This window comes from Archocentrus centrarchus, unplaced genomic scaffold (assembly GCF_007364275.1).
Source record: "Archocentrus centrarchus isolate MPI-CPG fArcCen1 unplaced genomic scaffold, fArcCen1 scaffold_32_ctg1, whole genome shotgun sequence".
Classification (NCBI taxonomy): Eukaryota; Metazoa; Chordata; class Actinopteri; order Cichliformes; family Cichlidae; genus Archocentrus; species Archocentrus centrarchus.
The window spans coordinates 2,795,275-2,817,868 of record NW_022060260.1 but is presented as its reverse complement, the minus strand read 5'-3'; the positions used below and the strand labels follow the sequence as shown (position 1 = coordinate 2,817,868).

The 22,594-nt window shown below is 38.4% G+C and overlaps 1 protein-coding gene across 1 annotated transcript; it reads right to left on the bottom strand.

The window, feature by feature from the left end:
• Positions 1-4,721: 4,721 nt before the first annotated feature.
• On the bottom strand, positions 4,722-5,668 carry LOC115776422 (C-C motif chemokine 13-like). The gene is made up of 3 exons (XM_030724089.1): positions 5,570-5,668; positions 5,338-5,467; positions 4,722-4,961 (listed from the first exon to the last, which is right to left on the bottom strand). Exons 1-3 carry the CDS (start codon positions 5,631-5,633, stop codon positions 4,853-4,855), a joined length of 303 nt encoding a protein of 100 aa, XP_030579949.1. The 5' UTR covers positions 5,634-5,668; the 3' UTR covers positions 4,722-4,852.
• Positions 5,669-22,594: the final 16,926 nt, after the last annotated feature.

Genomic DNA, 22,594 nt, shown 5'->3' with positions numbered 1-22,594 from the left:
TAGGACACAAACTGTGAAAGTGAATTTAAACACAGCTCTATTCTCTGTGTCCTCCATAGTAGAGGGTGACTGTGCCTCCACCTAAACACCAACATGAGGATACTCAGGGGTTACAGTGGGATTCAGAAAGTGGAGGAACCCTAAGATCAGCTGTAGTGGCTCTGCATGGGGAGAAGAATCACAACTTTCTATTGTAGCTGCAGTAAATGATGTTGGTGTGCAGGCTGTGATCAGCTGACCTGCTGCTGCTGCTCTGAGGTTTACTGCTCTGTGTGGATGAAGTGAACTCACAAAGATGTAACCCAGTATTTCACAGCTCTCTGAGCTGATCTCCATCCCCTACACTGACAGCATACAGGCTGTAGAAATGTTGGATTCAGTGAATGATTCTCAGCATCAGCAGCTTTGATTCAAACTCATCTCTGCTGCACTGATGTAACCTGTAACTCTGACCATGAACACAAACACTGTGCTCCAGTCCAACACAGAGCTTTACTGTAAATACAGTACAACAAGCTAACCTATTTATTACACACTAAACTGCAGTATTTTCATACAATCTTTGAATTACACAACGTCAGCATACTTGAGTTTATTTTCCAGTCCTTACCTTTAAATCTAACCTCTCTTCTTCCTCTCCTGTCCTCTTTCTCCATCTCTGAGTGAACTTCTCTCTCTTTGCTCTCCCTGAAATACAGCAGCTCTTCTTTTAGCTAGCAGACACACTGTATGACAAACGGCACACACTTTGTGTGTTTGCTGATATTTGTTGAGCATTTAGAAACGTTGCATTTACCTGCCACACGTTACTCCCTTCATGCTCGCTCCTCTATAGTACTGTAGCGCTAGCTAAGCTGTTTATGTGCCGCAGCGCAACTTACGGACTCGGTCCGGCCCGATTATAGCGCTATAAATGATACATTAATTATATGGGTTTGCGTATTTAATCCCTTTGTACGAGATCAGCCCCGATGATGAAGGATACACCAGTACGATTGTCTCTTGTGTGTTATTATTCCTCCGTTTAGGCTCAGATCGTTTGATGTTTGACGGCGCACTGACCGGAAATGCAAACTTCTCTCTGACGTGTTAAAAAGTAACGAGTCTGTTTGAAAATGTAAGAAGTAGAAAGTACAGATACTTGTGTAAAAATGTAGGGAGTAAAAGTAAAAAGTAGTCAGAAAAATAGATACTTAAGTAAAGTACAGATACCTGAAAAATCTACTTAAGTATAGTAACGAAGTATTTGTACTTCGTTACTTCCCACCTCTGGTCATCCCATATGTATCAGGCTTGTCAGAGAAACTCAGAAGAATTTTCTCCAAGCATGACATCCCAGTATACTTCAAACCAAGTCACACCCTAAGACAAAAACTGGTTCATCCCAAGGACAAACCCGCCAAACACAAGATCAGCGATGTAGTGTATGCTGTTCAGTGCAGTGAAGAGTGCTCGGACCTCTAAAAGTTTCAGTCAGGTTTTAGAATGCGGCACAGCACAGAGACGGCTCTTTTAAGAGTTTTTAACGATCTGCTTTTAACTGTGGACTCTGGTAGTCCTGCAGTTTTAGTACTTCTAGATCTGTCAGCTGCCTTTGACACTGTGGACCACGAGATCCTTCTATCCCGCCTAGAACATGAAATTGGCATTAAAGGCACGGTTCTGACTTGGTTCAGATCTTATCTTACTGATAGAAGTTTCTCTGTCCATCTAGGAAACTGTTTTTCTACCACAGCAAAGCTTTCTTGTGGAGTGCCTCAGGGGTCCATTCTGGGCCCAATTCTTTTCTCATTGTATATGTTGCCTCTAGGGTCGATTTTTAGGAAACATAATATTTGTTTCCACTGTTTTGCTGACGACATCCAGGTGTATATGCCCATCAAACTGAACAGCAGAGATCCATGGGAACCCCTGCTGAACTGTCTAAGTGACATCAAGTCCTGGATGAGAAACAATTTCCTAAATCTTAATGAAAGCAAAACCGAGGTCATATGCTTTGGTAAATTTGACCCCTCAAGCTACTCCTCTGGCACTCCGAGTCATTTGGCTCCTCACTGTCGTGATGCTGTGAAAAATCTGGGTGTTATTTTAGATAGTAGTTTTAAAATGGAGAAGCAAGTAAGTGCTGTTACCAAAATCAGTTTTTACCAACTCAGAGTTATTGCCAAGGTAAAACCTTATCTCCCGCAGCAGGACCTGGAAAAACTTATTCATGCTTTTATTACTTCCCGCCTGGACTACTGTAATTCTCTGTACTTTGGCATAGATCAATCATCTGTGCGCCGCCTGCAGGTAGTCCAGAATGCGGCAGCTCGTCTTTTAACCGGTTTAAAAAAGCATGAACACATTACCCCAGTCCTGTCATCCCTTCACTGGCTCCCTGTCCGTTTTAGAATCGATTTTAAGATTTTATTGCTTACTTTTAAAGCCTTAAACGGACTGGCACCTTTGTATCTGTCTGAGCTGCTTCACTGTCACACCCCTGTAAGAGCTCTGAGGTCATCGAACCAGCTGCTCTTACAGAGGCCTAAAACTAGACTAAAACAGAGAGGTGATCGAGCTTTTGCAGCAGCAGCACCAAAGCTATGGAACGATCTACCTCTCCATATCCGCACAGCTCAGACGATACACACATTTAAATCTCTATTAAAAACACATTTCTTTTCCTTGGCATTTGGCTGCAGTGCTACCTCCTTTTAGATGATTGTTTTATGGTATTTTATGGTACTTGTTTTAAACGTTTTAATTTTTAATTTTCTTATGTTATTTATTGTTCTTAATGTTTTTATTTATTTATTTTTATTTTATTATTTTATTTATTTATTTTTGGGCAGCACGGTGGCGTAGTGGTTAGCACTGCTGCCTCACAGTTAGAATACCATCTGGAAGGCCTGGGTTCGATTCCACCTTGGCCCAGGCCTCTCCCTCTCGGTGTGGAGTTTGCATGTTCTCCCCGTGCTTGCGTGGGTTTCCTCCGGGTACTCCGGTTTCCTCCCACTTTCCAAAGACATGCACTTACTGGGGTTAGGTTAATTGGCTAATCTAAATTGCCCATAGGTGTGAATGAGAGCATGAATGTGAGTGTGAAAGGTTGTCTGTCCCTCTGTGTTGGCCCTGCAACAGGCTGGCGACCTGTTCAGGGTGTACCCTGCCTCTCGCCCTATGACAGCTGGGAGAGGCTCCAGCCCCCCCGCGACCCTTAACAGGATGTGCGGAAGTGAATGGATGGATGGATGGATGGATATTTATTTATTTATATATTTTTATTTTTATTTAGTATAGTCCTTGGGGTTACAGATCTTGTACAGCACTTTGGTCAACGTCGTTGTTTTAAATGTGCTTTATAAATAAACTTGACTTGACTTGACTTGACTCTACATTGGTGAAACCAAACAGCCTCTTCACAAACGAATGGCACAACATAGAAGAGCCACCTCGACAGGACAAGATTCAGCAGTACATCTGCATCTGAAGGAAAAAGGGCACTCTTTTGAGGATGCCAATGTTCACATTTTGGACAGGGAAAACAGATGGTTTGAAAGAGGAGTGAAAGAAGCCATCTATGTCCACTGTGAACAACCATCATTGAACAGAGGAGGTGGATTACGTCACCAACTTTCCCCCGCTTACAGTGCTGTCCTGAGCTCCCTTCCCAGACGTCTCAACCCCCATTCACACCTTTGTTCCAGTGACCTCAATAGGCCACAGGAAACAATGGAGCGGAGTCCTAAATTGGTTTCAACTGAAACCACTGATTAAATATGACCCACGCCCCCTTCACACCTGGGCACATGTGTTCAAGCACATGATCAATAGAGGGTCATAACCACCTCCAGGGAACTACGCCCACAGGGGTTTAAATACCTGGGTCTCTCCACCATTTGGTTGAGAACTGAAGAAGCCTTTCGGATGAGAGGTGAAACGTCTTCAAGAAACAAAAAGAAGTCCAGTCGCCTTTTTCAAGCTCCAGAGACTACTATGACCTGGATGACTGAGAATCTACACAGACAAGTCCTGTTATTATTTATAGTTATATTGAATCCCAGTGTTCCGTCTCGCCCTCGTCTCTGTGCTCCGGTGTCCGTTTGTGCCGTTCCTCTTGTCTCGTATGTGTTTTGTTCCCAATGCTGTGACGAGTCTGCGTCCCTGTGCTCATGTGTTTCCTGTGTTACTTTGTCAGTCCTTGTGTTTAGTTCTCTCTCCTGGTCGTGTCTTTAGTGATGCCCTGCACCCGTGCTTCCCCCCTGTTGCCTGTTCCCTCGTTAGTCTTTTTGTATATATTGTCTGTGTTTTCCTCTGGTCCCTTGTCCTGTCGTTGTCATTGTCCCCCCCCCCCCCCCCCCCCCCCCCCCCCCCCCGCTGTGTGTCACCTGACCAACTCCAGTCTAACTGCAGCTACCACTTCCAGCGTTACTCCTCAATAAAACTATGTTGAAGTTCTGTTTTTGTCCTGAGCGTCCTGCATTTCTGGTCCTACCTCACCAGCCGACCAGCATCCGTGACAGCCTGCAGATCTCTGTTCAGAAACTGCAATTTAATTCAGCACTCAGATATCAGTGTGTTTGACTCCAAAATAAAGAACACAGAATAAAAAATACCAATTAAACTTTTATTCTGAAAGGTGAACCAATAATTCACACACAATTTAAATACAACAAAAGTTCAGTTGCACCACTTGGTTTAGCTCAGAAAAAAAATTAAAAACGTTTAATGAACTAAAAACTTGTCAGTGTAATCATCATTAATTATAAATAAAGTTCTGCAGACATGATTTGCAGAAGAGTCTGACTACAAAACAGAATTTATCTGTAACAAACTACTTTCTGCCATTTTTAGAGCTCCTTCAACATTCTCAGGGCCTTAAAGTGCTCGCTGATGATTTTTTCTTAAATTCTTGCAGATGCATCTGTGCATGTTTCCATTCAGGATCAAGGCAGATCCGCCTTTTCTCAGTACTGACTCTGTAAGAAACACAAAATGCACAATGTAAATATACGCACACTCACAACACACACAGTGCCGCTGATGGTAAGTTGATTGCAAGTAAAAATGATTCATTCAGAGTCACCAAAAAAACAAAAGAGACACAGCTAACAAACCCACTGATGAATATCACATAAATCTACAAATAAACTGGTTTTCTGCTTTACTTTCATACTGGCTCCAAAAGACCTGAACTGATTTTTCACTCTAACAGGTAAAGGCAAAAACTACAAAACTAACATTTTTACTTTAAAAAATGTAAATTATCAACAATAAAGGAACAGTGCAGTACACTACATATAGACGAAATTTATGACATCAACACCTGTCACATGACTTCCTGTCTATACTCACATGATTGCTTCACGAGGGCAGCCGCTGGTCATCACCACATGTGTCACCTTGTTCTTTGGTATGTAGATTTTATTACTCATGGTCTCACAGCATTCAGGATTTGTTATTGTCATCTGTATACCAACTGGTTCTGTGAACACACACACACACACACACACAGAGTTAATATGAGTGCAGCTCAGACTCACGACAGTCAGGAGGCACTCAGAGGTCAGAGGTCAGAGGTACTCACTGGCAGAGCTGTGTTTCAGGAAGCAGAGGAGAACCAGGACTGTGAGAGCCAGCAGAGTCTTCATGGTTCCCGACACAGACGGATGTTCTTCAGCTTGAATCTGCAGGCTGATGTGCTCTGACCGGCTCTCTGCTCCCTTTATATACAGCTCCACTGTGCACTCATTCATGATGACTTCTTTTCCAAGAAACTATGATTTCCCTTCTTGTTCTCCTTTCTCTGTCTCATGGCTATTTTTTTTTGTTCTATTACAAATTTAATGTGAAATTAGAAAACAAGAAAAAAGCAAGTTTCTACTGTTGTTTATTCACTCAAAGAAAGCTCACCTCATTTTAAATGGTCCAAAATCTGCATGCATGTCCAATTTTATACTTTACTTGACATCAAAACAGAAAAATTAAGACTGAAATGTCTGCAGAGCTGAAGCATTTTTAACAGTTAAAAAGTCTGAGGTTGATTTGAAATTCAGTTTGTACCGGCAGAACCACAGACTCTATATTAAAGAGGGACACAGCTTGCAGATCAAAAAAGTAGAGCCATTGCCAAGTGCCTAAAATCTACATTGTGTCTAATGTCCAGCAGGGGGTGCTCCACTGACTGCAAAAAAGATTTCTAGTAATGTAGATTTCTGCGAGAAAACAACCCTCAGCTCCCTTAATCTGATCTCAGTAAACACTTTCCTGACGAACTTATGGTCTCAGTCTCTAGTTTCTTAATGTCTCGCTGATTGATTATGGTAGTTACAATATGGGAATATTTTATATAAAAAACAACATCTGTCTGTTAAAGATAAATAAACCACATCCAGTTTTTGCACATTTGGTTATTGCTAGCAAAGACAATGCCACCCACAAGCACTCACTCTTTAGCATCACAACCACATGTCAGCAAAAATCTGACAGGAACTCAAACATAATCGTGAGCAGATCTAAAAATATCTGAGTAATGGTAAATGGACTAGTTCTTATATAGCGCTTTTCTACTCTGTCTGAGCACTCAGAGCACTTATACAACACGTTTACCGCATTCACACTCACTCATACAAGCACCTCCATGATTAACTAAGCTAAGTGCTTTTATTATCTAACATTCACACACTTTCACATTCCGACACTTGCATGGGAGAGCAACTTGGGGTTAAGTATCTTGCCCAAGGATACACTGGCCTTCCAATCAGTAGGTGACCTGCTCTACCTCCTGAGCTACAGCCAGGAGGTAGAGGAGTCAGTTAGTGGAACCCGTTCACTAAATATCAGGTCCAGTCTCTGCACGTGCTTTAGGCTACGTCCACAGAGAGGTGATTTAGCAGAGTCAAGTTGTAGGAAATGTGTTTGTGTGCTGTATTATATCATACATGATAACACCAACTTGAATGAGGAACCAGACACTTAATATTACATTGTGGTTACATAGTGCCCACCTGTCCCCACAGAGGAGGCCCCAGATGTGGCCCACATTTTACACCGGCACCAGGGCCCATAGTGGGCTGCCCATCTGTGGCCTACAGTGGGTTACCAAATAACACCCCACAAGAGGTACTTTTCATGTGTTTATTGAACACACAAAAAAAGTAATAACTTTGAAGTTCTTCCCCTGATTGTACAGAATACATCTTGCACATATCTTGATGGTATATGCTTAAAAATGATTAATTTACTGATTCACTTTGGGACATTTTATTGCCAAAACATTTATTTTTATATTTCAGACACCCCAAAAATACAGAGAAAATTATTAATTATTTCATTAATTCATACATAATAAGGCAACTGTTGCAGAGCAATAAAAACATCAGAAATGTTTCCAGAAATGTCAACAAATTCTGAAATAAAGAGCTGGAAAACACTCAGGCTCAGGTTTGTAATGATCCATTGTAACGTGGCTCACGACGAGTGAAAACTGCTGACCACAGCTGTAAATTAAGCTGGTGTAAAACGGGGTCTCGGTACTTTTCTTTTCCTGCTTTCACTTCCTCATCTGCCTTCTGCAGCTTTTCTCTGAACTTTCTGTGTTCTGCGTATGTTCACAGAAATCTGCAGAGAAAACATTCGAAAATTCCCTCCTTTTAAATTAGAGGAAAGGAAACACGTTCGTCCTCTTCGTCAAATCCACACCAGATCTCACAGCTTGTAGGTCGATCAGCTTCTTCTCTGTAAATCTAAGGATTCATTTTTTTGTAAGCATATTTCTGTTGAACTGTGGAATTAAATTCTTTTCTTAACCCTGTGAGGTCTCAGTCATCATTTGTGATCATCCTAACCCTGATGTGCAAGTCTTAGGGCCAGTTAGGGGACAGAAATATAATTCTAACTGAAAATACATTAATACAAACAAACATTTATTTTCCTTTCCAGAAAAGCAATTTTTGCTTTTTCCAAGACCTAGTCTGAGGGTTAGAGTGTGGGGTCATCACTAATGATGTCACAGGGTTAAATAAAATCATGTCAGTCACAAATAGTCCAAAGAATGAACAACAAAATTTGTCTTTGGTATGAAAAACAAACAGTTGTGACTGATAACCAAACAGCAGCAGAACCTCTGAAAAGACTTAAATGAAGACACTGAAGTAAAACAGGAAATGAATGTGGATCAACCCACGGATCACTTCAGTAACGGTGGACTAAACCACAGATCTTAAAGTCACTGACTCAAACTGTGTTCCTGTTTCTGTAAATATTCCTTCTCTGTGTTGAATACATTCTTTTTGCATTGAGGTTTTTTTTGGCATCATTCACACGCAGGCTCCATAAAGAACAAGTCAAGTCTGAGTACAGCCAGCACCTTCCATGCCCAGTAGCCCTAACGTTTGAACACAAGTGTAATTAATGTCACACTCAGCATGGGAGACGAATGACACACATCTGAGCTGTTTAATTTATTTAACCATCACACTGCCCACAGCAGGGAAACCATCTACAAACACACAGACCGCACAAAGCCAAACATAACTGTGACACACAAACCACAGTTTCACCACCACACCACCCGACCTTCGTCACCAGGTGTTGCAAACAGGTGAATGTAACTACCTTTAACCCTAAAAGACACACCCAGAGTGACACAGGGCCACAACCAAAACACAGCGAAAACTAAAATGCTCAACACACAAACAAAAACTTAGATAAATGACTCAAACACAAATTATGGAAGCTAACACTTAAACTGTGTCAGAATCACACTAACATCTGCTTCATTGTACTGTTGCTTCCTCCACCACGTTGGTCCAGACAGAAAAATTTAATTTAAATAGTAAAAACCTCCTTGAAATACCTTGGGGTAGAAGTGACACGCAGCTTGTCCTCAGTCTTTACTAAAAATTTTAAAGTTGTAATAGAAAATTGTAAGCAGGATCTAGATCTATGGAAAGATCTTCCTTTACCTGCAACTGGTAAGGTTAATGTGGTCAAAATGAATGTGTTGCCAAAATTTTTATATCTTTTCCAAAACATTCCTATTTTTATTTGAACATCCTTTCTTTAAATCACTTGATAAACTCTTGCTCTCCAAAGGCAGAAGAATAATGCTGGACTCTATTATTATTGGACTTGTAACATACATAAAATACTTCACTGGGTCCACTTTGATTCTGAAACCATAGACCATGATGGTCTGTGGGTGTCAGTGGAATATGCCACTAGCCACCTTAGGCTATACAATCACTTGTGGGTGAAACAATTAAAATTTGGAGGCAGTTCAGAAGACAAGTCTTTTTTTATACCATGTCTAGATTTCTTTTCTCTTGATCTTTTGTTTGTTCTTGATCGATTTTAATTCATTTCTTTTAATTTGTTGTTTCTACTTTCTCTTGTGTGAACACAGCAGAGTCTGCTGAGTCCTGCAGATACAAACTGATGATTTTTACACCAACATCAGGCTGTGAAGATAGTATGACAGGCAGAAAGGAAGAACCATGATCTGCTTCTGTGGATGTTGGAGCTGTATATAAAGGGAGCAGAGAGCCGGTCAGAGCACATCAGCCTGCAGATTCAAGCTGAAGAACATCCGTCTGTGCCGGGAACCATGAAGACTCTGCTGGCTCTCACGGTCCTGGTTCTCCTCTGCTTCCTGAAACACAGCTCTGCCAGTGAGTACCTCTGAGTGCCTCCTGACTGTCGTGAGTCTGAGCTGCTTTCATATTAACTCTGTGTGTGTGTGTGTGTGTGTGTGTGTGTGTGTGTGTGTGTGTGTGTGTGTGTGTGTGTGTTGACTTAGACCAAATTTATGGACATTTTTCAGAATACACACCAGTTGATTGAGGGCGGCTTTTCAACTGGGGACAAAAAAAAAATTGTCAGATTTCATTATAATCGTATCCTACATGCTCCATCGTGCAATTCTGTCTGAAATCATCACTGTCCCAAAAAGTGCTGCTATAGCCTCAGAAAATGAAATGAAAGTTTCTTTGCATCGTGCAGTGAGTGCAAACTAAAATCAGGACAAAGACAGTTAATTCTGCTCTTTTCTAATCTGACTCACTGTGTACTCTGACTTTATGCAAAGAAAATTCCATGAAGTGGAAATGCACAATGTAGGCAAAATATGACAGTTATTTTGTTGGTTATTCAGACATTACTTGTAATTGATTACTCTTTTCATTAAAAATGAATATACATGATATTCTCTATTCACTTTACTCCCTGATAAATCTGTTTAGTTTCATTCACATAAGACATTTGCTGCCTGTGTTGTTAGATCAGTTAAACGACATTTAGATAGCAGTCATGTTATATAGATTACAGACTGCTGCCAGTAACATTTACCATAATGTAATAGTGATTATAATAAAGTATGACTTTGATCGTTCACTTAAAACAAACATTCTTGCAAATTCTTCTGAAAATTTTCATTAGTTATTCTCTCCATTCAAAAGTTGTAAATGATCCAGCAATGGAGATACCTCAGCTGAATCAACAGATGAGAGCATTAATGCTGACTACAACGATGTTGATTATATACCTGACACGGCTGGAGCCGACTCTGATGACAGCCTATCTTTGAGCATTGAAGACAACCTAGAGAGGTCACCATTTCCCCAACTAATGCCTGTGATGGGGAAATGCACAGACAACAAAGCAGCTCAACAGTCATCCCAGACAGAGAAAGTTTCATGGAGAAAGACCAGGCAGTAATCCAGTCATCCAGCCCCCCCAAAAAAGGATAGCCAGCTCGAGGAAAAAGAGGAAGACGCTACTCCACGGAGAGAAAGAAAAAGGTTTGACAGTCAGCCGAGAGAAAGACAGCAGCTCCATCGTCAGCCCAGTAAAAGAAAGTTCCACCGAAGTACTGTGTACTACAAATACTCAGGAACTATTGCCTTTATTGCTCCAAAACAACATCAAAGATCTCCTGACACCTTCAAACTGTTCATCGCAATCAGTCGATTATCCACGAGATTCCAAAGAACGAGCTCGGATGGCCTTTTTAAAGAATGCAGGAAACCACAGATTTGGTTAAAAAAAAAAGGAACTGGGCATCTTGTTGCACTTTATCGCGCAAAGGAGGTCAGACATGGCAAAGATTTTATTCACTGTGTGCACTGTCAGGGTGAGAAGATGAGAAAAGCTGGAAGAAGCTCGAAAGGCTACGCCGCTAAAGAAAGTGGAGGAGTTCCCTTCATTCCCAACAACTTTCCACAGGTTATATCTGCAGTGTGGAAAGCAGCAGGATATGATCCTAAAATCAACACGTATCAAACCCATCTTTTTTGGCCACACTCTAAAGAAAATGCCCAGTATTGTTGAGAGCAGTGCTTTGATGCTTGGTGATCACATCACAGCACAATATGCTAAAAGGTAACAGGGCTATATACATGACAGCAGAAGAGTTCATCCCCGCGGCACACTCAGCACTCTGAGGGAGGCCGAGTGTAACACGCCACAGGCGTTATTATTTACCCAAGATGTGACACTGATGAACTTTTACACGGAAAACGAGCAAAGTATTTCTGAGAGAATCTCCACCACTCCAGAGAACTACGCTGCCCTGACTAAGGTAACACTTACTTTAGCAATTACATTCAAGTATCCTGGATGTTAATGACTGCATTCAGCCCCCACAAAAAATCAGTTCTGCATGATGACGTGGCGATCTGCTTGACTCCATTAGAGAGGAAGATGTGTGAGTTCTTCACATGGGTGGAGATCCGAGGGGAACATAGGAGGATGGTTCCTGTGCTGTCAAATCTGTGAATGGTGACTGCTCTGGAGCTGCTGGCTGAGACACGCAGTGCACCCAGTGACATATGTCACAGTTCAACGGGATGAGAGTGGATGACATTGAGATCGACCCTGAAGCACGCTTGTGGATACTTGTTTAATATTTCTGTTTCCAGAAGCACCACACTGGATTCTGCAGAGTCGGTGATGTTCTGCTTATTGCCTTCCCGTGTTGTGCTTCACCAGAGAAAGTGCCATAGTGCAATGAAGAAGAGGAGGCTTCAAGTGCTACTTCAGGCGAGGAAGATGAGTACCCCACCACTGACTGGGTATGTCATATGTCATACATCCTGGCATGGACACACCTGCTACTCCTCCTATACAAGGCTAAAATTTAGATCATGTGACAGAGAGAATGATGATTTATTGTGTCCTTTGTCTCCAGAACACGACATCCTTGCCAAACCACATTGTGGCTTTTGTATTTGTGTTGCGGCTTTTACGAATACGAATACCTATATTTGTCCCACAATGGGGACTAATAAAGGCATTTGTGTTGTGGCTTTTGTATTTGACCTGACACCTCTGGGCCACCATACTAAAGAGGCAGACCAGCATTTAAGTGAGGACTTTGGTATCCCTGCTGTCATATTCATATTCTAAACAACGTTCAGTTAAGCATCACAAAGATTTGTTAAGTTCACTGAAGTGATTACATCACAAATGTTCAAAATGTTTGGGTGTACACGGTTCTTTTTAGTTTGTTTTGCCCTTTTGTCAATAAAAGATAAATGAGGCTGCAAACCTCATTCCCAGCGTAGCTGCATGTGTGTCACAACATTTACTTGTCACAGTGCGACGCTTTGCTTTGAAGTAGCCATTAAGACGAGCTAGCAGGTTTCAATTGTCAGAAATCAGGCTAAACAGGCAACCATCAGACCTGCAGTCAGGTTTGGATTAGGGATTATCATTATACACAATGCCACCAAAGAGAAACGCTGTTAATGAGGACGAACTGGAAGATATAAAGAAGTCCCTTAACTTCTTGTCGGAAGAAGTTACAAACATCTCAAAGCAACAAAAAATGATTTTGGATTTAATGGGAGAGATAAAAGACCTCAAAAGACAAAATGAAGAAAAGGATAAAAGGATTACTGTTTTGGAAAATCGAGTTTGTGATTTGGAACAATATCTCAGACTAAATGATGTGATAATTAGTGGACTGGAAACTACTCATCGATCATATGCAAATGTTACTGCCGCAGATAATCGGGAACCTTTGGAACATGAAGTACTGTCCTTAGAACAACAGGTTACAGCCTTTTTTGAAAATAAGGGTATTCATTTAGATAGTAATGGGATTAAGGCTTGTCACTCTCTCCCAAGAAAAAACAAAAATGAAAAACCTGCGATTATCATTCGCTTTATTAACAGAAAACAAAAGAAACAACTACTCAAACAGGGCCGAAAGTTGAAAGGAACTAACGTTTATGTAAATGAACACCTAATAAAGAAAAACGCTGACATTGCAAGACAGGCAAGGCTATTGAGAAAGCAGAAAAAAATACAGTCGACATGGACGTCCGATTGCAAGGTGTATATAAAACTCAATGGAACTCCAGAGCAGGCCAAAGTCTTGGTCATCAGAGAGATAAATGAATTGGACAAGTACCAATAATTTCTCTCTCTTTTTTGTTTTGACTGTCTTGTTTTTTTTTTTTAAAGTGAGGATTATTTAAATTTGTTTTGTGTTATTTCTTTTTATTCTTTTTTGACAGTTTGGTATTAGATCTAATAAAATAAGGATGTTAGATAATGATAATGATTTAGATCCTGATCAAAATTTTCTAAATAATATGGAAACTAACTGTTGCTACTATAATGAGCAACAGTTAGATGACACAATTAAAAAGGTTCATGGAATTTCACTTATTCATTTTAATAGCAGGAGTCTATATAGAAATTTCCAGAACATAAAAGATTATTTAGTGCAGTTTAGAAAACCATTTAATATTATTGCAATCTCTGAAACATGGCTTACAGCTGATAAGGTAATGAATACTGAGTTAGATGGACATGAATTAATGTGTATGAATAGAAAGTCCAAAAAAGGGGGTGGTGTGGCTCTGTATGTTCAAAAGAGCCTTAGATATAGGATTGTGGATAGTATGACATTAGCCATTGATGACTTATTGGAGTGCCTTACTATTGAAATAGAGATGGAAAAAATGAAAAACATAGTTGTTAGTTGTGTGTACAGAACACCAGGATCTAATATTGAATTGTTTATTAATATAATGGAGGATCTGTTCTCATTAAAAATGCAAAAGATTAATTTAATTTGTGGGGATTTTAATATAGATCTGCTGAATCCCAACAAACACAAACGGACGGATGATTTTATTGAGTGCATGTACAGCATGAGTCTTTTTCCAACAATCACAAAGCCAAGTAGAATAACACCTTACAGTGCCACTCTGATTGATAATATCTTTATAAATAATATAGACAGTAATGTAATCAGTGGATTGTTGATGAATGACATTAGTGATCACCTACCTGTTTTTTTAGTATTAGAATGTAGCTATAGGAGAGAAATTGTGAAACAGGAGGTGCTATATAGAAGGGTGAGAACTGAGGAGGCCATATCCGCTTTCAAAATGAATTTACTAAACTATAACTGGAAGAGTGTATATGAAGAAGGTGATGTAAACAAAGCATATGAATTGTTCATACATACTTTTAAAACCTTGTACAATAAACACTGTCCAATACAACAATATTGTCACAAAAACAAGTTCTCAAAATGTCCTTGGATGTCCAAAGGATTACAGAATGCTTGTAGAAAAAAAAATACTCTTTATAGGCAATTTATAAACTGTAGAACGAAACAAAATGAACAAAGGTATAAAACATACAAGAATAGGTTAATCAGTATCATTAGGAAATCCAAAATTGAGTATTATAATAAGATATTTAATGAAAATAAGGACAATATTAAAGAAACATGGAATATATTAAATATTATTCGAAATAAATCAAGCAAAAATAATTATCCTGATTATTTTATAGAAAATAATATGACAATTACAAATAGGAATGTGGTGGTTAATAGATTTAATGATTTTTTTGTTAAGGTGGGTCCAAGACTGGCCAAGGAAATACAAAATATACCATCAGAGCAGAAAAGTGTAAGTGAGTTTTGTGGACTTAATAATTCAAATTCATTATTTTTGAAACCGGTAGAAGAAAGAGAGATTATTGAAATGGTAAATAAATGTAAAAATAAACTTTCCACAGACTGTGATGATATTGATATGATGGTAGTAAAAAAGGTAATTGATGGAATTGTGTCCCCTTTAACATATCTGTGTAATTTATCATTCAGAACAGGTACATTCCCTGAGAGAATGAAAATTGCTAAAGTTATTCCTTTACATAAAGCCGGTGATGTTCATGACTTTACTAACTATAGGCCAGTCTCTTTACTTTCACAGTTCTCTAAGATAATGGAGAAATTGTTTGTGGCAAGGCTTGACAATTTTAATGAAAAATGCAATGTATTAATGGAAAGTCAGTATGGTTTTAGGGCAGCCAGGTCAACAACATTGGCAATGATAGAGTTAGTGGAACATATAACGGAATATATACAAAACAGAAAATATGCAGTGGGGATATTTATTGACTTAAAAAAGGCCTTTGATACTATTGATCATAAAATATTAATATATAAAATGGAAAGATATGGAGTGAGAGGGGTAGCAAATAACTGGCTGAAAAGTTATCTTGACAACAGACAGCAATATGTACAAATTGGTCAGTCCAAATCTTTATGTTTGAATATTACATGTGGGGTTCCTCAAGGCTCAGTATTGGGTCCCAAATTGTTTATTATGTATATTAATGATATATGTAGAGTGACTAATGTTTTGAATTTTATTATATTTGCTGATGATACAATTATTTTTTATACTGGGGATGATCTAAAACAGGTTTTGGATGATGTTGGTAAAGAAATTGATAAACTTAAATATTGGTTTGACAGAAATAAATTATCTTTAAATTTAACTAAGACAAAATTTATGTTGTTTGGAAATAAAGAAATTAATACTGTGGTAAAGTTAGAAATTAATAATGTAAGGATTGAGCAAGTTTTTCAACATAAGTTTCTAGGAGTAATATTGGACCACAAGTTATGTTGGAAACCCCATATCAAACACGTGTGTAATAAGATGGCAAAAATTATAGGGATATTAGGGAAAAATAGGCATATCTTGAATATTAAAACTTTGCACACTTTATACTGTACAATGTTACTACCATATTTGGAGTATTGTGTTGAAGTTTGGGGTAACACATATAAGAGTTCTCTACAAAAAATATGTATTATGCAAAAAAGAGCACTGAGAATGATATATAATGTTGGGTATAGGGAACACACAAATCCACTATTCTTTAAATCAAAACTTATGAAATTTATGGATTTAGTAAAATTTAAAACTGCTCAGATGATGTTTAAAGCAAAAAACAGTATGCTTCCAAAGAATATTCAAAATTTCTTTAAAAATAGAGAAGGAAGGTTTGATCTAAGAGGGAAATGTAACTTTGTTCAACCATGTGTTCGCTCAAATCTTAAAAGTATGTGTGTATCAGTTTGTGGAGTGCGTTTGTGGAATGGTTTAGATGATGAAATTAAGTTAAGTACAACTATTGCACAATTCAAGAAAAAATATAAGGAGCATATAAATAATGTGTATAAATACGAATGAGATGTTTTGTTATTTTTGTTATTGTTGGATTGTAGCTTCATGTACATTAAAATGATCTATAGAAGATTGGGTAGATTGTATCACAGGGCACTTTGGCATGGGTAGGTGTGTGTAGCCATGCATGCTGGTGTTAGAGTATGCATGTTTGGTTAAAATGTTTGGTTAATATTATAATTCAGTTTAATTATGAACTTGTAAAAGGCAATGGGGACAGGACTAGATAAGCTATTGCTTCTTCCTGCTCCCTTTTCGAACACCTTGAGATTGTTATAAAATACATTGCTGGTCATTTTATTTATTTATTTATTGATGTTTGATTTGCATTTGTTATATAGGTGAATATGTGTATGTATGCATATATGGATATATGTATGTTTTATTTTCTTACACGTTTATTTATTTTTCGTTGTTGTTTTTTTTTTTTATTTTATTTTGATTGTTCGAAATAAATTGAATAAAAAAAAAAAAAAAAAAAAAAGTAAGTTCTGCTTTTTGGAGGGTGCCAGCCAGTCTCTCTCTCTCTCCTGACACGTAAGATTTTACAAACCTTTAAAGGATGCAAGTAACATGAGGACAAAGCTCAACGTATTCATTCTCTGAACTGCAAAATCGAATTCTCCGAAGACGAGTTCTGTCAGCTTGTGTATGACCCACATGCGCGTAATTTGCACATGTGTAATCCCCCCCCAATAATCAATAATTTGATTATTGGGGGGGTTAAAAAGTTACATCATTTCGATTTACAAAAAACATCTTACATGAACAACATGATCACCCAACCCGCTTTCTCTACCAAGAGGCAGTGTTCGCTTGTGGAAGCAGCTGCTGGGCAGCGGGTGTAGTTTGAAAAAATGAAGAGCACAACACCCCCTTGTAAAAAAGCGGAAAAATAAAAATGAGGTAAATGTATATGTATTGCTAGCTGATGATTTAATAACTATGCCGCTGTGTACCAGACACACTATGAATACCAGTTCAGGTATTTTAGCTCCGTTAGACCTGCTCCTCCTAATCTGACAGTGAGTCAAAGAAAAAGCACGCATGCGGCACAGTACAATACCTGTAATATGTAATAAACTAAACTCATCAAACAAGTATATAGTTTTACATAACATTTTATGTATTTAGTTAGTAATGACTAATATTAGTACTGATAACAGGACTGAAGATGAGTCCCAGAAAGGTCCAGGATGAGACTCGTTTTAACTTGATGAAACACATCAAGTTAAAACCTTTTTCTCTACAGAACGTGTTTAATAGTAAAGATTGCATTAAACTCTCACATGCTCAGTGGAGAACAGACTGCTGTAAAATATTGTATTTATTATATTTGGCCAAATTAAAACAGTTTCTTTAAAAGTGGAATGAGGGGCTGCAAAATTGGTAGTAAAACAAAACAGGTTCATGAAAGATATTTGTTACTGTTGGAAGAAATGTGAAAAATGTAAGCCTTAATTGTTGAAGGTGCAGAGTAAATACAAAGAAAGTTAAATAAATACATAGTAAAAGCATTACAATGTATTTCTAATACATTTCTAATTAACCTCAAATCTCCTGAATCCTTTTAGAAAAGTAAATGATTTAATAAATGAATAAATAGGCAGAGAGCTTAACCCCCCCAATGTTGGACCCAAAGTTACGCCCTTGATGACCCAAGTCCCCAAAGGTCACTTAAATAACGTATGTCCCCAATCTCTGAGTCACACTGGACAAAACGAGCTTTAATAGAAAAAAATGTGATTTTTGTCATTTTTACGTTTTTTTACATAAGGAAAAGTTGTTTCTCTCTAAACCACGTAAAAATATGCAGTTCCATTGAGTCAGGAAGCCTAAGTACATGTGTGTCTGTGTGTGCGTGTGCGTGCGCGCCGACAGCCGCTTCATGTACAGATGACGATGATGGTGAATGCTGTCAACCCGTCAGTAATAAAACCTACATGTGTTATGTATGTGTTGCTGTGTGCTGTTATTGTCCTCATGATGAAAACAGGACTTAATTGTCGCATCAGCCAGATGTCGCTCCCCGAGACGCAAGAAGAAAGCAAAAATATATCTTTGTACTGAGGAAGATGACAAACATAGTAACACACAGTGACTTGGATAAGTACTTTAATCTGATTACTGGACTGCAAATAGTAACGTGTTAGATTACTCGTCGAAAAAAGTAGTCAGATTGGAGTAATGCGTTACTGACATCACTGATGGATGGATTTTTTGACTGCTTCATTATTAAAATGTAATCCTTCAAAACATACTACCATCACTGTTACACAGCTAACAACAGAAGAAAAGTTTATTATTTTTACCTCCACCGAGGAGCTTCTGGGTTTTGTGAGTCATTCTGTCTGTTAACACGATAGTTCAAAAAGTTGTATGAATTTTGATAAAAACGTTGCAGTGGTGCATAGTGGGGTCACGTTAACAATCCCTTAAAATTTAGCTTCCATCCACCAAAGTCTTCAAGGTCAACGTCATGATTTGTTGGTCGAAAATGGGAAAAACGGCATATAACTTAAAAACAATGATTCCTGCAGGTATGGTGTGTATTGTCAGCATACAGAGTATGGTATAAAGATTTACTTGTTACAAATTGAATGCAACTTCATCACCACATTACATTTTGTCATCTTTGAACTTAGAGATTTCTAGTTTAAGGATGAGTTTAGCTGTATAGTCTGTGTAGCTCGATTTATCTGGATAACGGCATATTTCAGTGTAATCTTCATGTGCTTTATCTAAAGCAGACTCTGCTGAATCACCTGCATTCACATTATTCTCAAAGTCTGCTTTTAGGAATTTGCTAGCATAGCGCAGCTAGTAGCTTAGCTCTTAGTCGACTCACTAGTAGGGCTGCAACTAAAGACTATTTTACCATTCAAATAATCTGTTAATTTTTTTTAATCGATTAGTCAACAGTTATTTCAATCTTAACTCACCTGTTTAAGCCTGTCCACCTGTTAACATCACTTTGTTGTCTCTTATCACAATTAAAATAAAAATAAAAATACGAGTTTGAAACTAATCAGTATATTTTAACATTAATGTAAGTATGTTACAAAAATTTTCATTCTTTCCAGTTACATCTGAAACCCGAAAGAGCATGGTAAAAAATGACATTGTGATACCAAAACCACACTAATAGCACAAATAATAAAGTTACACGCAATTAAATACTCAGCATGCACTGTTTTACCATATAACCAATGGAAAACTGTGATCCTAACGTGCATTACACGCAGAAAAATCTAACATTTTTTTCTCTGACTTTAAATCAATATTTGAATGAAATTTTCAGGAAAGAGATGCAGAAGTACAGCAAACAGAAAATGTAAGAGCTGAGAAAACAGCTTTTTAGTTTTAGTTGAATTTTGTATAAACTGACTTTTTTTTCATTTTTTGAATGCGTTGGCCACCATGGACTGTTGCTTTGACAATGTACATTTTCCTTAGGTTATTAAACTACTTTCTGATCAAGAAACCTTGATGAAACTTTAACTGTTTTAAGTTAAAACCTAAAATTACATGTCCGTATACTTTAAATTGATGTCCATATGTGCCATTAGTGTTTTGACAAACAACGTAAAGACAAACCTTACCTTAACTTTGGCGAGGTTAATGGAAAACAACCGTTCAATACAAAAGACTTGACAGAATGAAAAAAATTCTACAAAGAGGCTGTCCAGGGGGAGTCCCCCTACATTACAGCAAAAAAATCACGGAAAATACACGCCTTCATTTGATCCGAAGCCCGGTTTTTGGCAGACCGCTTCAGCGTATTATCCAAGGCTACAAACAGGTTAGCTCGGACTGTGTTGCTAGGCTATTATGCAGTGATTGGAACATACCTAATTAATGTAACTATCACAATAAATATCAAATAAACCATGCATATATAAGTGAATACAATTTTTATTTTTAAATGAAAATATAATGTACAAATGAATAAAAATGGCCTCTGTCCAACAGTGCAAATAAGGCTTCAAATTAAAGTTTTTTCCATCCAAAACAACTGAAAAGTTTACAGATGATTCAGTTCATGAAGAGGTTTACTATTCAGAATGAACGATAATATTAATGTGAGAAAAAAACAGGAACCAATGTAGCTGCTCCTGTTGTCCTTCACTCGTTAGCCACATAATTGAAATGGTGGCGCTTAACAAACATCGTCCATGAGAGCTTGTTTCCGACAGGTAAACTAACAGAAACATTACTGTACAAACATTAACAGGTCTCTATGACGCACTAATGTACCCATCCAGAGCTGACGTCACAGCTCCAGGGTGCCGGCGTTTTAAACGCTCAGCACTGCAGTGATGCTGCCGTGGAAGGAAAGCTCTGCTCTGCATTCAGCTTTATTTTGGTTTTCTGTCAAATGCTCCCACACCTTTGACATGTCAGACTCCGTAGTTTTCTCTGAGCCCCTCCCCAATCAGACCAGGAGCGCCGTCTCAGACCGGCTGTCTGAGTGAAAAAACAACGTGGGCTTCATAGATAATTGGCAAAGTTTCTGGGGAAAACCTGGTCTTGTTAGGAGAGACGGCATCCATCCCACTTTGGATGGAGCAGCTCTCATTTCTAGAAATATGGCCAAATTTATTAACCCTCCTAAAACCTGACCACCCAGGGTTGAGACCAGGAAGCAGAGTTGCAGTCTTACACGCCTCTCTGCAGCTTCTCTCCTCCTGCCATCCCCCCAAAACCCCATCCCCACAGAGTCGGTGCCTGCTCCCAGACCACCAAAAAACAAAGCTGAAATCAGCAAAAACCTATTTAAGCATAAAAATTCAAAAACAATATATAATACAGCTTCATCAACTGCACCAAGAATAAAACAATTAAATGTGGATTATTAAACATTAGGTCTCTCTCTTCCAAGTCCCTATTAGTAAATGATTTAATAATTGATCATCATATTGATTTAAAATATATGTTACTTTTTAAAATGTTACTTTTTTGACATTTTGCCTTCCCCTCCAATTGAGAGGGTTAAGCAAAATGTCAAAAAAGTAACTTAAAGGGCCAAATTGTATGTTATTTTTGACATCAATTCGCGGACCGGAAGTGGGCGGGGCCGGAAGCGGCCCGCAAGTTTGGACACCCCTGACTTAGAACCTTCTTCAGATCCAGTACAGTAATTCCTCTCTTATCGCAGGTTACGTTCCAGGACCACCCGCGACAAGTGAAAATCCACGAAGTAGGGACGCTATGTTTAATACTTATACATTATTTTAGTAGTTATTTTAAGTTTTTATAAACCCTCCCCACACACTTATACACCAAATATATACATTACTGTACAGCACGTACTACGCATGTGAAGAACGTCTACCGCAAAAACCAGCGAAACAGCGAAAATAACACGGTAAATATTTTACACTAATATTGATTGAAAACCTGCGAAACAGCGAGTCCGCGAACCGCAAAATAGCGAGGAATTACTGTAGTGCAAAATGCAAATTCTTGCAATTTTTTAACTGGTTTTAAGATTTTGATCAGGAGTGTATATCAACATTCTGACTACCGTTTTTTACACTTCACTTATCGTCAGCTCCACCTAGTGACCTGGAGTGGGATTACACTACATACAAACAAAAGTCTCTGACACACTGACTGTTGTGAAAGTTGGGTTGAAATGCTTTTAAAGGTCTGCTTTCGTGACACAAGGACAGATTCTCAAGGTCATGATGTTGAAATTTGAATGGGCACAAATGTAGCGATGGGAACGCAATCCTCATGCAAAAATCAAAAGTAAATATTATTTTATTTAAAATTCTGAAGGCATTTTTAGGGCCAAGGATGAACTCTCTCATACTAGTTCTTTATTTCTAGAAGCAGAGGAGAAGGAGGCATGGAAAGGAAGCAAAAAGCTCAGAGTAAATGTACTTAGTTACATTTCACCACTGAAAAGCATCATTTCCAAGTCCTTAGTTTTTCTCATTTAAACCAACTCAAATAAATTGAGTTGATCACTTGTAACTAAAAGTGAGTGTTAATAAAAAGCTGAAAAAAACTGAGTTTATCTGATTTTGTAGTGGCCATTTGTCCACATCAAAACCCAACAAATCCAAATGGCCACTGAGGCACCTCAGAACTGGATCTTA